The following is a 16,174-nucleotide window of genomic DNA, read 5'->3' as shown; positions in this document are numbered from 1 at the left end:
GACGCCACAGAACGGTACCTGCTGAACACGGAGCGGCGCTTAGCCAAGAACCCCGCCCAAGAGAGTGTATACCGCGCTGAGATTGAGAAGCTCATCACAGCGGGACACGTCACAAAGATGGACATTAAAGAGGCTGACCAGACCACTGAATCGTGGTACGTGCCCCACCACAAGGTCCATCACAACGGTAAAGACCGCATAGTATTTAACTGCAGCTACCAGATCGGATCCCAAAATCTGAATAAAGAGTTACTGCCCGGTCCCACACTCGGCCCCTCCCTACTCGGCGTTCTACTCCGCTTCCGCCAGGAAAAGGTGGCCATCAGCGGGGACATTAAAGGAATGTTCCTGCAGGTGAGATTAGTAGAGGCGGACAAGCCCCTGTTACGGTTCCTATGGAGAGAGAAGCCAGGAGATGAGCACCCAGCCATCTACCAATGGGAAGTCCTCCCCTTCGGAACGACGTGCAGCCCCTGCTGTGCTACATTTGCACTACAGAAACATGTAGCAGAAGACCCAGCAGCGGACGAAGAGGTCCGACACAGCGTAAAGAACAGCTTCTACGTAGACAACTGTCTACAAAGCCTTTCAACCCAAGAAGAAGCCGAGGCTCTCCTGATTAAACTCCGCGCCTCATTGATCAAAGGCGGCTTTGATCTCAGGCAGTGGGCCAGCAGCGATCCGCAAGTACTGCGCAGCCTCTCCTCCGAGGACAAGGCAGCCAGCAGCGAGACCTGGATGGCTACAATCCCGGGAGAAGCCCAGGAGATGACCCTGGGATTGGTGTGGCGATTCAAAACAGATTCGCTTCACTACAGACACAAGCCCCTGACTACGGAGCAGGGAAGGCCGGCGGCGGCGCCGACCACCAGACGGAGTGTGTACACAACACTCGCCCGACAATATGACCCGCTAGGATGTATTCTACCGTACACCACCAGGGCAAAAATGATTGTACGAGCATTGTGGGACAAGGACCAGGGCTGGGACGACCCCATTCCCGCACACCTTGCATCCACCTGGAGAGAGTGGGAGATGGAGCTCCACTCACTCCCAGGCGTTAATATGCGCCGAAGCTACTTCCCACCCACGGTGAGGCCAGAGACATGTAAAATGGACTTACACGTCTTCAGTGACGCCTCAGAGGTCGCATACGGATCAGTAGCCTACTTACGGGCCCAAGAGAAGGGGGGAGAGATCTACACAGCATTTGTCCTCGCCCGCTCGAGAATAGCCCCACGCAAGCAACAATCTATCCCACGTCTAGAGCTCTGCGCAGCCCTAGCCGGAGCGCACCTAGCCACGCTCATCCAACGTGAGCTCACCATACCGGTGTCTAGAACAATCCTGTGGTCAGATTCCACGACGGTACTCGCCTGGATCAATTCGGACTCATGCAAGTACAAAGTCTTCGTGGGAGTCAGAGTCACCGAGATTCAAGACTTAACCGAAGAGTTAACCGGAGAAACAGAGTGGCGCTACGTTGATACAAAACAGAACCCAGCTGACGTCATCACCCGGGGGATGCCCCTGGATGACCTCACCCGTCGCAATGTCTACAGTGACGGCCCCGCATTCCTAAGACTCCCGGAAGGACAGTGGCCCATGCCTATCCCGAGGGAAGCAAGTCCAGAGGAGGTGGAAAATAAGAAGTCTGTGTTCTGTGGATTGAGCACCGTAGCCTCCACCGACCCTAACATAGACGATTGCACGTCCATAGAGAGTGCACAACAAAGAACATTCCTGCGGTACCACCCGGAGTGCAAGTCCCCCGCTGATATGTCAGCAGCTAACTACGAGGAAGCAGAATTGCTTCTACTGCAGTGAGCCCAGAGAGACTCGTTCCCCGATGAATTGGCCTGTCTACAGGGAGGAAAGCCCGTCCCATCCGACAGCAGATTAATTCATCTGGCCCCCGAGAGCGACGCTCATACCCTCATCAGAGTGGGTGGTCGCCTACGCAGAGCCCCCAATCTACCGGATGACATTAAATACCCGATCGTATTGAACAGCCGACACAAGGTCACAGAGCTGATTATAAAGAAATACGATGAGGATGTACATCACGCAGGAGCAGAAAGAGTCTTCGCGGAAATCAGACGTCGTTACTGGATCCTACAAGGAAGAGAGGCGGTACGACGCTTCCAGCGAACATGTCTAGACTGCCGCAAGTGGCGCGCGCAGCCCAGCATACCAAGGATGGCTGACCTTCCTCCATGTCGCCTCCGAATCGGTGACAAGCCATTCCACTCAACGGGTATGGACTGCTTTGGCCCGCTGCACATAAAGAAAGGAAGAGGAACCGAGAAGCGGTGGGGTATTGTATTCAAATGCATGACCACCAGAGCGATACACATCGAGCTTCTCCCGACCATGAGCACAGACTCATTCCTTATGGCCTTCCGTAGATTCACATCACGGAAAGGAAGACCGTCTACCCTATTGTCCGATCATGGGACAAACTTCAAAGGCGGCGAAAGAGAGCTGAGAGAGAGCTTCCAAGCTATGGGCCCAGAACTTAAGACCCACCTCGCTCCAGCACAGGTTGATTTCCAATTCAACCCCCCAAACGCACCCCACTTCGGTGGCACTTGGGAACGAGAAGTGCGCTCCATAAAGACAGCCCTGTACGCAGTACTTGGGGCCCAGACTGTGGCGGAAGAAGTCCTAATGACAGTCCTCACGGAGATTGAGGGAGTACTTAACTCGAAGCCCCTCGGATATGTCTCCAGTGATGTGGCGGATATCGACCCAGTTACCCCCAACACACTCCTGATGGGGCGGCTAGATCCTGCATTACCCCAGACAATGTACCGGCCTGAAGAAGCGAACGGCCGACGAATGTGGAGGTACAGCCAAGTATTAGCCGACAAGTTTTGGAACCGTTTCCTACTGCACTACCTACCGTCTCTACAGACCCGCCAGAAGTGGGTAAAGGAGAGAGACAATTTGACAGAAGGAACAGTCGTCATGATTATTGATCAATCACTGCCCAGAGCTATGTGGCCGGCCGGCCGCGTAAGCAAAGTGATCACCGGTGCCGACGGCAAGGTCCGAGCAGCTGAAGTGCTCGTCCAGGGTCGCACTTACACCCGTCCCGTGGCGAGGCTCATAGAACTGCCTCGACTCCCAGACACAATCGATGATGACCATGACCCTACAACCCTATGACTTTGTGAAGTTGACTGACCCCTACAGCAAACCCTTATGTGTAGATAGACAACGCGATTAATCTGTCTCTGTTTAACTGATTAGGTCTGGGACCAATCAGGGGGTGGCTGTTGTGAAGGGCCAGATTAAACCGAATATATATATTTATTTATATATATATATTTAATTGTATTTGTATATTCTCTAATATTCCCTGATATCCCTTGTATATTCCTTGTACAATATGCATTGAATATCCATTCTAGCCTACTGAACATCCCATAATAGTCTCCATTCTACTATTGGTCGAGACCTTGGTGCCAGGCTGCCATACCCCTCAGACCCAGTTCAAACGTACCGCTCCACATGTACGAACAAGTCCTAGTTCCGCGTAGGAATCTGACTACCGCACCACTAATGGGACTATTTGTTCATAGTGCGTATATATACTGCGCTACTAAAGTAGGACTTTCTTTTCAGTCCAGTTTCTTACCCTCCAATAGAGTCACAGACGTAAAGCCTCCCCGCGACGCCACGTGTGGGAGTAAGGCCAAGTTCGCCTACCATCGGTATTGAGACATCGTGTATATTAATATTTGAATAGTCATATTTGGCACTATATCGTCGAGTTGGACGTAGTCTATTAAGCTAATAATAGTCTGTTAATATATAGTGCTTCGTGCGGTGAGAATACTACCGTAGTCAGTACCCCATCGTTTCGGGCAGAGAACTGGCTGCTTACCCAGGGTGGTTGACCCCACGTGAAGCTGCACCCGAGGAGCCCCAGAGCCGACGAGCGAGTGGACCTGTATACCGGATTATTCTACCGACGACAGCCCGCCTTCCCAGGCACGGATTATGCTTTGTACACATTGATTATTCCATGGATAAAGACCCCCGACACTGCCGTGTGTTGGAACCCCCCCCCCTGGAGAGGACGCAAGGTGAGGAGACGCTCTGCAAGACGAGGTCGCTTCACGTCTCTCCTCCGTGGACCGGATGACGCCGGCCCACAAAGAGTCCACCTGCTTTCATCTGTGGTCCAAGGATCGCCGGCGCATTGAACGGCACTACAGTGGGTTCACCTGGGATACCCTTGGCCGGATGAGGCAGTCGGATTCTACCCCCCCCCCCCTTCCTACTCCTGTCGGCTTACAAGCGACCAGATTAACCCCCTCTAGTGTATCCAGTATATAATCATTAAAGTATCATTGCTGTTATTCCTTAAACTATTCCAGGTCGTATATGTACCACCTGCGCCTTCAGAGATTGGACATTCTCTATTGATATACCGACGAATACTCTTGCCATAAAAGTGCATACTAATTCCATTCATAAATGTGATTGATTTGATTAAGTGCTTGTTCTACACACCATCGCTGTGTAGAAATAAAGACCTATTTCTAATTCGTACATTTGTGTTGGATCCGTTTCATCTACGTGACAGTGTTCATCATAATATATTTATGCCGTGTACTGGGTGGCCGAATATTAAGTACAAAGGTAGTGGTAGTAAGTATCATATCTAGTAATACAGTCAGGGAATTGTACCCCTCAGTTACAGGTACCATTGGACCTTTACCGTGGCAGAACTATGGTAAATTATTTATACAATGGCTGGTACCATGGGAAAACTGAATTTACCATCAAACTACCATTCCAAGCTTCAACTAATATTTACTCACCCATGTCAGTGACGGAACTTGTTTGTTTGTTATGTACTTTACTACCCCATTTTCATAGTCAATTGAATCAGATTTCTCCCACTAGCTTAATCTCCCTCCAAAACCCTTCTTTTGTATCTTTTCTTCTTTCTCTCCCAGCCCTTCACCTGGTTCCAAAGCAAAAAGAGGGCAACAGCGATAATGTTTCACACTGTCAGTCAGTGCCCAGTTTTGGCCAGTGCTTTCATGCTTGGCTAGTCCCACCAGTCAAAGCTAACACATATTAGCTTAAAACTCTTACTCAAATCCTGTTTTTCTTTTTTTTTCTGGCAGCTCTTGTTCCATTTGTTTCTCACTCCAAATCGCCTCCATGAAATGAGATTATTGGCTTCTTTGAGGTTCGCCCAAACAAAGCCATGTTGACACATCAGCCAGATAACTAGCATACAGTTCTACACTATGTACTAAATGTAGCCTACCTTATAATATAAGTCCAGATAATGTACTGTATGTGCTGTTCAAGGACAACCTAAAAACAGCTCTATGCTCCAAGGGCTGAACAGGGTGTAATATATTTTACTTTGCCTGAGGTTGATGAGAAGCGAAACTTTTATTAATGCCGTATGTGTATGAAATATTGGGGTTGTATGTGCATTTGATGGGTTTAAGAGCTATAAGACCTATACATACTAACCAGTGTGATTTGATGCATAATACTGTACATGCATTGCTTATTGGCATGAATGGCCTTTCAATAATAATGACCCTGATGACATGTTTGCCACGGTGAGAATGTTATGAGCAGATCGATCGACGTCTAAGGAGACGGGTTTGGTAGAAAGACACAACGAGGTAAAGGAGCAGATGACTGATGGCTGTTCTGCTGAATCAGATAGTGACGTGTCGCGTGTCGTCCCTGCAGGTGTTCAAGCCCGCGGAATTTCATTGGACGAGCCGTCGGCCGGGCCTCGTCATCGTACCGCCAGCGAAGGCCAGTACCAGAATGGCCCCGACGGAGAGGCCCCAGTCCGCTCCCCCATTCGCTGCGTCTCACCAGAGTTTGTGAATGCCTTAGCCATCATGAACCCTGGGGGACGGCCCAAGGAGGTAGAACACTCATCTAGAGCTGCTACTAATGTCTATCAGTGCATCTAAACAATAGATTTTCATACAAACAAATCCAGACAATTTACATTGTATCTTTCTCCCATGAACACACACTGAGCTAAAGGTGTTTTTAACATTAGTGCAGTAATTTTGAATAAAAAAAAAAAGTGTAATAGGTTTACTCGATTCAGTCGATCGGGACGCCCCTATACTCATCGACTTGATTAGTCATACTGGTGTCACAACAGAATCACAAACACTTAATTTGCCAAATACAAAGAATGCACAGGATTTTGTCTTTGTGACAAAGACCTGAAAGACTTAACAATGTTCTACATTAGCCTGTTAGAGACACATACTGTAATAACAACAGGACTTCAGATACAGGCACAGCAAGACACAAATAGAGGTCCTGTATGTATTACTCTGTTTAGGCTACTTTATGTCCTAAAAGCATATTGAACCTCTGTAATATTTGAATTCTATCTAGTGTGTGATTGGATCTCCGGATTCAAATAAAGCATTTCAAATGTGTGTGTGTGTGTGTGTGTGTGTGTGTGTGTGTGTGTGTGTGTGTGTGTGTGTGTGTGTGTGTGTGTGTGTGTGTGTGTGTGTGTGTGTGTGTGTGTGTGTGTGTGTGTGTGTGTGTGTGTGTGTGTGTGTGTGTGTGTGTGTGTGTGTGTGTGTGTGTGTGTGTGCGCGTGTGTGCATTCCTCTGTGTATGTCTTTTCTTGTGTATATATGTATATGTTTGTATGTATGCTTGTGTTTTTCATGTATCTTGTATGTTTGCTTGCTTGCACCGTGTGTGTGTGTGCGCGCCTTTGTGTGCATGTACATTTGCCCCACCTCTTCTCCAGAGACACATGCACAGCTACAGGGAGGCCTTCGAGGAGATGGAGGGAGGGCCCATCAGTCCGACGCCCTTTGTTGGTGGTGAGGTGTTTCCCCAAACCCCTGCATTTCCTGTCTCGCCGCAAACCCCTTACTTCAACCTGTGTAAGTTCCCCCTACCGGCTGACAGAGGGCGCCGTGGAGCTCAGGCATAGATAGAAGATTAAAAAAGATTATAATAAGGTTTCATCACAGATCTCTGTTGTATAGTTTTTTTTTGGAGGTGGTGCAGATTTAGTAACACTTTGCTGAAAGCACACTGACCCCAAAACAATGTACACTTATCCCCAGAAATGTCCCTATAGGTCATAGGTGTCAAACTCATGGCCCGCGGGCCAAATGTGGCCCCGCCACGTCATTTGATGTGGCCCCCAAGAGCTCTGGTAAAAAATAAAATAAAAATTATTTATTTTTGTATTTTTTTAAACATTAATCTTGGGGGGTTAAAAAATAGCGGCGTTAAAAGAATTGTGGGTTAATGCGTTAATAAAGCTTTAACTTTGACAGCCTTAGTTATTACACATTCTTACACATACTGTACATGTATGTTGAACATCTGAGGTATTGATGAAGTAACAAAGGAAAAAAGCCAAAAGCACTTACTCCTCAGACATTCTTTGACAATTTTACAGCCCAAAATACAAAAAAGATCCAGGCGGAATAGGTAACAAAGGGTTGAAGAAATATTGTCTGAACTGTCGGATGCAAACTGGCTGTGTGACATAACCGAGCATCTCGCTCAATTGAATAAGAAGCTGTAGGGACGCAAACAAGTCCCACCCAAAACTTGACCAATATAGTTGTGAACTGAGACAACCCTTATTTTGTTATTTTTTAGTACAGTTACAGTTGTGTGTTCATGCAGACACATAATAGCAATTTCTTTTACGAATTGAAAATGGGGGACCCTGATGTAAACAAGTCGAAAGTATTTCTCTGGTCTGCATCCCCTTAACAATTGTGTGTATTGAGCTGTACTGTACTGTACCATTCTGCAATCTGTTAATTAAAGTTAATTAAACTATCTTCCATTAGTTGGATGTATGGCCTCTGCAAGGTTGTGTGCAGCCATTTGTTTTTGTAACATCTGCTACATCTGTCCCACATGTTCTTTGCAGCTCACAGTTGTTAGTTCTGCCCCTCTTGACTGTGACAAAAAGGTTTTGAACAAACTTAATGTCATAGCTTGTATTTGATGATATTCTTCTTTGTTATTTACTTGAATGGTTTGATCATTGATTGATGGAGTAATATGGGGTTCTGATAAACTAAAAGTATTTGTTAAAATAACAAGCTAACATATATTTTTACATCTATGCAAATGCATATGCAATATGTATAACTTGAATAAGTAATAAATACAGAAACAACATGTTTAACAATATGTAAATGAGTAGCTACATTTATTTTACATTACATTAACATTTATACGGTCTTTGGCCCTTTGAGGGCAACCATAATACTGATGTGGCCCTCTGTGAAAATGAGTTTGACACCCCTGCTATAGGTGGTTTAAAAACAATGTACACTTATCCCCAGAAATGTCCCCTATAGGTGGTTTAAAAACAATGTACACTTATCCCCAGAAATGTCCCTATAGGTGGTATAATGGTCACTTCTCTTTCCAAACTCGTTCTCTGTAGAGCAGCTCAGCTCAGAGGCTCAGGTCTTGCTACTCTTAGTAGTTTCTGGTTCGTGGAGAGAGTTGTTCATGTTCACAATATGGATTAGGCGATCCTAGACAGTAGAGATATATCATACATCAGGAACACCTTTTGGATATATGTTCACCCCCCTTTTGCACAACCAATATCTAAAGGGTTAAAAATCCTCCTTCGACATCCTGGTCTTCTCCCTTTAATCTACATCATGGCTGCATATGACATCATAGCTTTCACCTGCATTCACCTGCAGCCTATAGTTCATGGAAAGAGCAGGTGTTTCCACAAATAAACGGTCCTTATTATATGATACATTACAAGAATATTCATAGTGACTTCTAACTCAGTATGTGTGGTTGTCATAATAGCTCATAGTACTACTTTAATGTAGTGGTTTCTAATATGCTTCATGAGGAGACATTCTGATGTTGTAAAAACTTCTAATGTGTATTATAAGACCTTGTATTCCATTATAGTATTCCATGGAGGCCTATGCTTTAAGTAAAGTGTTACTGAATAATCATATCTGAGGTCTGTGGTCAAGTGTAACTTCTGCTTCAAACATAGATGGTATTGAGAGGTTAGGGTTTTGCTTACAGTGATAATGTGACATTCAATATGAACATGGCTTTAATTTTTCTTCTTTCTTTCTTCAAACCCTGCCCTTCAAAAACACGTTGACAAAAATATATAACATCTTGGAAGACGTTTCAGATGTTGTGCCACAGAATGGGCACCCGGAAAACCTAACACCTAGTTTCCAGATGACTCTCTTTCCCTACAGACTGTAGAGTGACGGCCCGCTACATCATTGCACTTTCACTGAAATTGTCAATGGGCCTCATTTCCAACGCACTGGACAGTCTTGAACACTTGTAGTAGTAGAACAGATGTATACAAGTGGGAAGCTGTGATGGTCCATTGTCTGCTGCCATTGTGTCGGCTTGTCAAAAAGCCTGAGTGGTCATGTCCCATGAAGGCTGAATCCCACCTTCTCTCCTGACTTCCAAGAATGCCTGTAGTCACCAGCCAGTGGGCTCATAGAAGGGCAAAGACAGACAGACAAACAGACAGATAGACAGATGGATAGTCAGACAGACAGACAGACAGACAGACAGACAGACAGACAGACAGACAGACAGACAGACAGACAGACAGACAGACAGACAGACAGACAGACAGACAGACAGACAGACAGACAGACAGACAGACGGACGGACGGACGGACGGACGGACAGACATTGGTTTGTCTGTCAACAAGCAGTCCACAGAGTTGGAAGCTACCACACTACTAGACAGACTCGTACCCCTCTCGCCCACTCTCTGTCTAACTCCCTCACCCTGCACTCCTCACTTTAAAAGCAGAGCTGTGTAATAGGTAACGTGTCAATTGCCAACTCTGCCAATTACTTCATCCTTCCCCTTTGCCCATCTCTCTCCTGAGAGCACACCCGTAAAACACACTCATAAAAACACCCTGAGGTATTTTTAACACCCACTTAATGGAGTTACCTCCCCACCCCCTCCTGTTTCCCCCAAAGTTGGAACATTACGTATATCGACACTGAGCACTTCCATATTCCAGTACTAATGGTGAGAAGGGGACGTTTATTACACTGATACAGGATCTCTCTCCAGTCCAGACATGTCTAACAACATTTAGATAGAGATTATGGAATGGAGCTGCCAGACTGAGAACTCTATAAGCACACATTGTGAAATGATCCTAGCAGCCAACAAACTTGCAATTATATAGTCAATGAATACCACATGGAGGGTGAATGCTCTACATCACCCGAAAGAACACAACCTCTAGTCTTTAGATATTGATATCTGAAACTATAACGCACATATGTGGTTCTTTTTCTGAAGGTTTGAAATAACGTTGTGGCCTATGCATACAGTAGTCTCCAGATTGAAGCGCACACCTCAAACCTATTGTAGTGACCGTTCAGTCCTTAACCATGCTAATTACGACAGGACAGCTGTTTCAATTGCAATTTGTGGTGGTCGTTGGTACAAACGACACCCAGTAGTAGAACCATCTGGTGGCACCATCATGTTACTACACCAACATGCATTTGAACTGGAGACTACTGTCGTTGTATGTGTTTTAAGCTCTTGTGAGACTGTGAAATCCTAGTAAAGAGCAGGAGACAACGTGGGATTTCTCTTAGCTGAGCTCACACAAGGTAGTTAACAGTTGCCCGCAAGGTCTGTGACCAGTTCAGTCCCTTCCCGATGACCACCAGCACGTGGGCGAAGGCGCATGGTCAACTAGTTCTTATGACACCAGAGTTTCACTTCGTATCACCACAGTCCCATCTGAACTCGGTGCTAAAATGTCAACCCTAGCCCTCCTACCCCTCCTACCCCCCTACCCCCCCACCCCCGACATCCAACGCACCTCACTCCTAAACTGAAGGGTGTTTAGGTTCGGTCAAACAAAGAATTGCTATGGATTCTTTGGTAAGTGGAAGGATGCACGTCTCTGTGAAAAGGAGTTCCACTGTCCCCGCGGAGTCAGCCGTGTCCCACCCCCCCCCCCCCCCCCCTACCCTGGCTTTAACGATCCCTGAGTGATGCCCCGCATCTCACAGCCCTGCACCGCTTCAGTCCGCATGAGAGTCACAGGAGAGCAGCACCCGCAACACAGACGTAATGCCATTCTGTGGATGCCGTATGTTCACCTCACACGTACTATGAACGCATACACTTTCAACGCGGTTTAGCCTCAGCGAGAAGGGAACCTCTGAACCCTGGGGGCCATGGTGCCTCACTTTACCCACTGAGCCGCGACATGACTTATCCGAACACACACAGGCCCACATATACGCAAAACCTGACACATACTGTAGACACACACGCAGACACATGCGTACGTTTGTTGCAGTTTAAAAAGGATTACTGTCTTAGCGGGCTGCTGCTCTCCAAGTGGCCGTCATCTGTGTGTGAAGTCAGTTTTGCACCATGCACCATATCCTCCCCTACTCACCCCAGAAGCCTTATTTGTCTAGCTATTCATTGTCCTGTTTTCATTTTCTTTTAACAATCATCCAAGTAAGGGCGGCTACGTGGTGCAGTGGGCAAGGCGCTCACCACGAATACTGGAGACGCTGGGTTCGCCTGTTCGAGCCCAGCGCTCCACATTGCTTTCAGTTTAGCTGGTCGTCCGTACTAATACACATTGGCAGTATTAGGGGGTGGGAAACTGATGGGTGGGGATCGGGCGTTGTGGACAGCGACTCCTACAGGTCGGTTGGTGCGCCTGCGCAGTAGAATCAGGAAGCGATGGGGGTGGCGCCCCTCCAAAGCGCAGACCCCTGACGCTGAAAGATCGTGCCGCGCAGGTGAAAAAATGCGACTGCTGTTACCTCGAGTATCGGAGGGGACTCGTGCTATGTATGACTTAGTCCACATTGCAGCCGGCTTGTGGGAGGCAAGAAACAGCGTTCGAGACAGGGGAGGGTTGAATTGGATGATACGAAATTGGGATGGGAGAAAAAATTGAAAATGGGAGAAAAAGTGGATAAAAAAAAAACAATCATCTGTAAAATCTGTGTATTCTTTTTTTTGGGGTGATTCTTTTTGTTGGCGCTAGTGGGCAAACCTAGAAGTAAAGACAGTGACATCATGGGAGCCCAGAGCTAGAAGTACCATGCTTTGCACAGTGGCGTGTTTAACCTGCTTAGTAGAAATCTGATTGGCCAGATTGTTGGAATTCTAATTATTTGTGTATGTTGTATGTCCACCATATCTGACTCATGTGATGTCACTGTCCACTTCAAATCTTTTGCTTCTGGTTAAAGTGGTCAGAGTTAGGGCCACCGTTTTTAATTCAAGTAATTTGATTCCAAGTGGTTATCATTTGATCTACAACGCCAGGTATAATTTGATCCAATGTTTACTTGGACATACAGATAGTTCTGTATACTTGACACAACTATTCATTCTACCCAGGGCAGAGTGGGACAGTGTCACGTTGTGATTGGTCACATGCATGTTTTGCCCCTCCCATCTGAGCATGATGCATTGGCACACCCCTCCCACATGGCCCTGTGTCTGGTTTGTGTCACCTTGTGTTGATGTGTCACTTTGTCACATTTATTTCTGTTCGGTCTTGACAGCTCAACACCTGTATTTATTAGCAGACACACTAACGTTTTCAAGTGAGAGTGTTAAAGGAACACACCATAGCTTACCGTCTTCTCCAGAGTCAAGAAGATAAATACTAGTAATTTCCTCTCTGTGCATTCAGTAAAAAGCTATTCAGCTGCAAGTTAGCCTAGCTTAGCACAAATTAATAGAAGCATATACGGACCACTAGTCTAGCTGTTGACCTCTCCCGGAGTTTTAAACTAGGCTAGTGGTCCATAGAAGACGGTAAGCGCATTTCCCATAATGTTGCTGTGTTCCTTTAAATAAAAGATTTGGAAACTACTATCTGGAAAATGCTTAATGGTGTTTCTTTTATAGCTTGCAATTGCCTACAGTCTCTTAAAAGGATGTGCCATTTCTGAACTCACCCATGTATTTGTTTGTATATAGTTACTTGCCAACATATTGAAGACATGCTATGTAGTGGCAGGTGAGGAGGTGGGTAAACTGTGACCCCTCCTTCCAATACATTTCAGTGGTAATTTACCTATATCAAGCTCCGCCCTCTTTTATTGAGCTTCCAATCACAACCGGTGCTCGAGGAAAATCCTCAGTTGTTATTGGAGGATCAAGTAAAGAGGGTGGAGTTTGTGGCTTATGTGTGTGTATTAGGGGTGTAACGGTACGTGTATTCGTCCCGCGAATTTACGGTACGGCCGTCACGGTGCGGTACATGCAGCCTACGACGAATACGCCTCATCGCCAACACACACAGGCCGCGCCGCGCGTCGCCAACACACACACACGCCGCACGTCGCCAACACACACACGCCGTGCGTCGCCAACACACACACACGCCAGTGGCGTCGCGTGGGTAAAATAACAGGGGAAGCCAAAAAAAATTATTAAAAAAAAAATTATTAAATATTTTTATTAATATTTTTTTTTCTTTTTTTTTTAAAGTCAAGCAGTCACCATGTACACTACAGTATGGCTCGGCAGCCAGTCAAACTTTCTTTTTATTTATTTAACAGATTGCAGAATGGGTACAATACAGTACGGCTCAATACACACAATTGTATAAGGGGATGCAGACCAGAGAAAGACGTTTGTCTTGTTTACATCAGGGTCATTAATACTGCTGGAGCATTGGTTCATTTTTGGTCAGATTTTTCCTTGCACGATTTTGCGCGCCGCGTGGGAGCAAATTCGAGACACATATTCGGTTGCAAAAAGGTGTCCCACGGTCTCCTCTATGGCCGTGAATATTTTCACGCGGATCGGAATCATGGCGCGCCCGTGGGACACTTTTCCGTTTCGGCGAGTTTATTCCACGCTTTCGGTTTTCCTTTTCTAAGCATTTTCGGGGCTACATGTGAATGAGTAAAAGTTGCGGGATGCCCAGATGTTTCCACGATAGAAAGCTCGCGTGGATCCCATAATAGGCTCACTTAATACAGCGTTTTTAAAATCACGCAACATTTTCAGGGTCGCGAGCCGACCTTTTCCCCTTGTTTTCGATGATGGAAGTGATTTAGGAAAAGCTTCGGCACGCCGAGAGGTACCCGTGGATTTAATCTCGCGAGGATCGGGGCAATATTCGGCCCGTGGGAGCAGTCACGGGTTAATACAATGTTCAGAGTGCAGAGGGGAGGTGTGCAGAGGGGAGGCCACACTCAGGATTCTTCTCACAGCCCCGTTTTAAACGTTTAGGGTGTGGCAGTCAGCTCGAATCTGATTGGCTAGGATCGGATTTGGACTCTAGATACATGAATCACATGGTTGAGGCTGGAGAAAGAGACCTACCCCCTGCCTCCTCTCTATAGCTGCAGTGAGCACAGTGAGTCTGACAGTGTGTTAGAGGGAGTGAGAAGGAGAAGAGGGAGACATTTAAAAAAGAAAAAAATTATAACACAGATGCACAGATGAAAAAGAATGTAAACTATATTAAAAAAAGATTATATATATATATTTTTTTTTCTTTTCATATTTCATATTTGATATTAATTCATATTTTAATAGGGAGGCATGGCTTCCGTTGGCTTCCATAAGGATTCGCCACTGACACACGCGCGTCGCCAACAAACAACAACAACATTCTCCCCCGCCGGACTCACGCTGATCAAATAAAAAAAATAAACATACTTTTTCGGACTGATCATCTGAGCTCCTCTCCAGTCTCCAGTTTAACTGCTATTGTGTTTAAAATCCAAATAATCCTCTGCCATTGTTGTGTAACATGTCATCTGTTCTCTAGTCTTCAGTCTCGGCTTCACGTGAAGTTAAAAACTCTAGAAGTGAAAGTGAAACTTAGCAAGCCTATAAGTTGTTAAAGGGGCACTATGCTAGGGGCAAAATTAATTTACTCTGGATGCCTGAACACAGAATGACACCAGTATCACTGACTACCACGGCAAGCCTATAGAAAATTATTCTATTTAATAATAATAATTATAATAATTATCATAAATATAATAATATAATAAAAAAAAAAATAATAAAAAAATCTGTTGTACCGAACCGTGACCCCAATACCGAGGTACGTACCGAACCATGGCTTCTGTGTACCGTTACACCCCTAGTGTGTATCGTCCTGTAAATGGACAGGAAAAACAGTTGGCTACTGGCTATACACCATACTGTATCTCCATGTATCATACCCATGACTATGCTGCTCTGCTGTGTTGAAAAGTAACATTACACGTGTTTTACTTTATATATATTACACATATCAATCCCCGCCCTCATTGCTTGATCCTCCAATCACAACTGTTGCTTCCCTCTGACCCACCGAGGGAAGCAACAGTTGTAATTGGAGGATCAAGAAAAGAGGGCGGGATTTGAGATATGTCAATTAGACTCACAGATGTTTTGAAAAATGGCACATACCTTTTTTAAGAGTGTATTCTCTCAGTCTATAGAACACAAAAGACAGGTAGCAGCTGTCAGGACTGTTGTGATGCAAGCTATCTGGTGATAACGCTCCATTCTTCCTTAGGTCGCTCCCCTCCTGGTCTGGCCAAGACCCCACTGTCTGCCCTGGGGTTGAAGCCCCACAACCCAGCCGAGATACTCCTCAACCAAACAGGCTCAGGTTGGTTCCAACTTTTACTTTTTTGGAGGTTGGTTGTGTCTCACAGAAGTAACCGTACATCTATTAAGATACATCTATCCAGCTGAGATAAACAAGCCCTTAAAGCTTGCTAATGCCCCCCCCCCCCCCCCCACACACACACACACACATAAAGTACAAACCCTTAGCTGCATATCAAATCGCCACAACATCTTAGCTTTACAAGCCTACAAGCCCCCCCCCCCCCACACACACACACACACACATAAAGTACAAACCCTTAGCTGCATATCAAATCGCCACATCATCTTAGCTTTACAAGCCCCCCCCCCCCCCCCCCCCCCCCACACACACACAACCTCTGAAACGTGAACAGGGAGTTTTCATCTTTCTTCTATAGGAATGTGTGGAGGTTTGACATATGGCCCACCTTCATGTCTTCATGGTGTTCAAAGTAAGTCGGAGGTTTATACAGCCGACAGCTAAATGAGGGAGCGTAACCCCCAGAAATATCAGTTATGAAATGC

The 16,174-nt window shown here is 45.9% G+C and overlaps 1 protein-coding gene across 1 annotated transcript in view; it reads left to right on the top strand.

Annotated features, from left to right (window-relative positions):
• tns1b (tensin 1b) overlaps positions 1-16,174 on the top strand; it is a gene marked incomplete at its 5' end in the record, with an annotated part of 180,343 nt that overhangs the window by 128,778 nt on the left and 35,391 nt on the right. The window contains 3 exons of the mRNA XM_084311394.1: positions 5,737-5,921; positions 6,782-6,920; positions 15,573-15,668. Of these exons, the coding sequence (XP_084167520.1) occupies positions 5,737-5,921; positions 6,782-6,920; positions 15,573-15,668 (420 nt within the window). The remainder of the gene's footprint in view (positions 1-5,736; positions 5,922-6,781; positions 6,921-15,572; positions 15,669-16,174) is intronic.

The sequence above is a fragment of the Notolepis coatsorum genome, assembly GCF_963971535.1.
Source record: "Notolepis coatsorum genome assembly, chromosome: 3".
Classification (NCBI taxonomy): Eukaryota; Metazoa; Chordata; class Actinopteri; order Aulopiformes; family Paralepididae; genus Notolepis; species Notolepis coatsorum.
The sequence above is the reverse complement of the archived record's forward strand: the minus strand, read 5'-3'. Positions and strand labels throughout refer to the sequence as shown.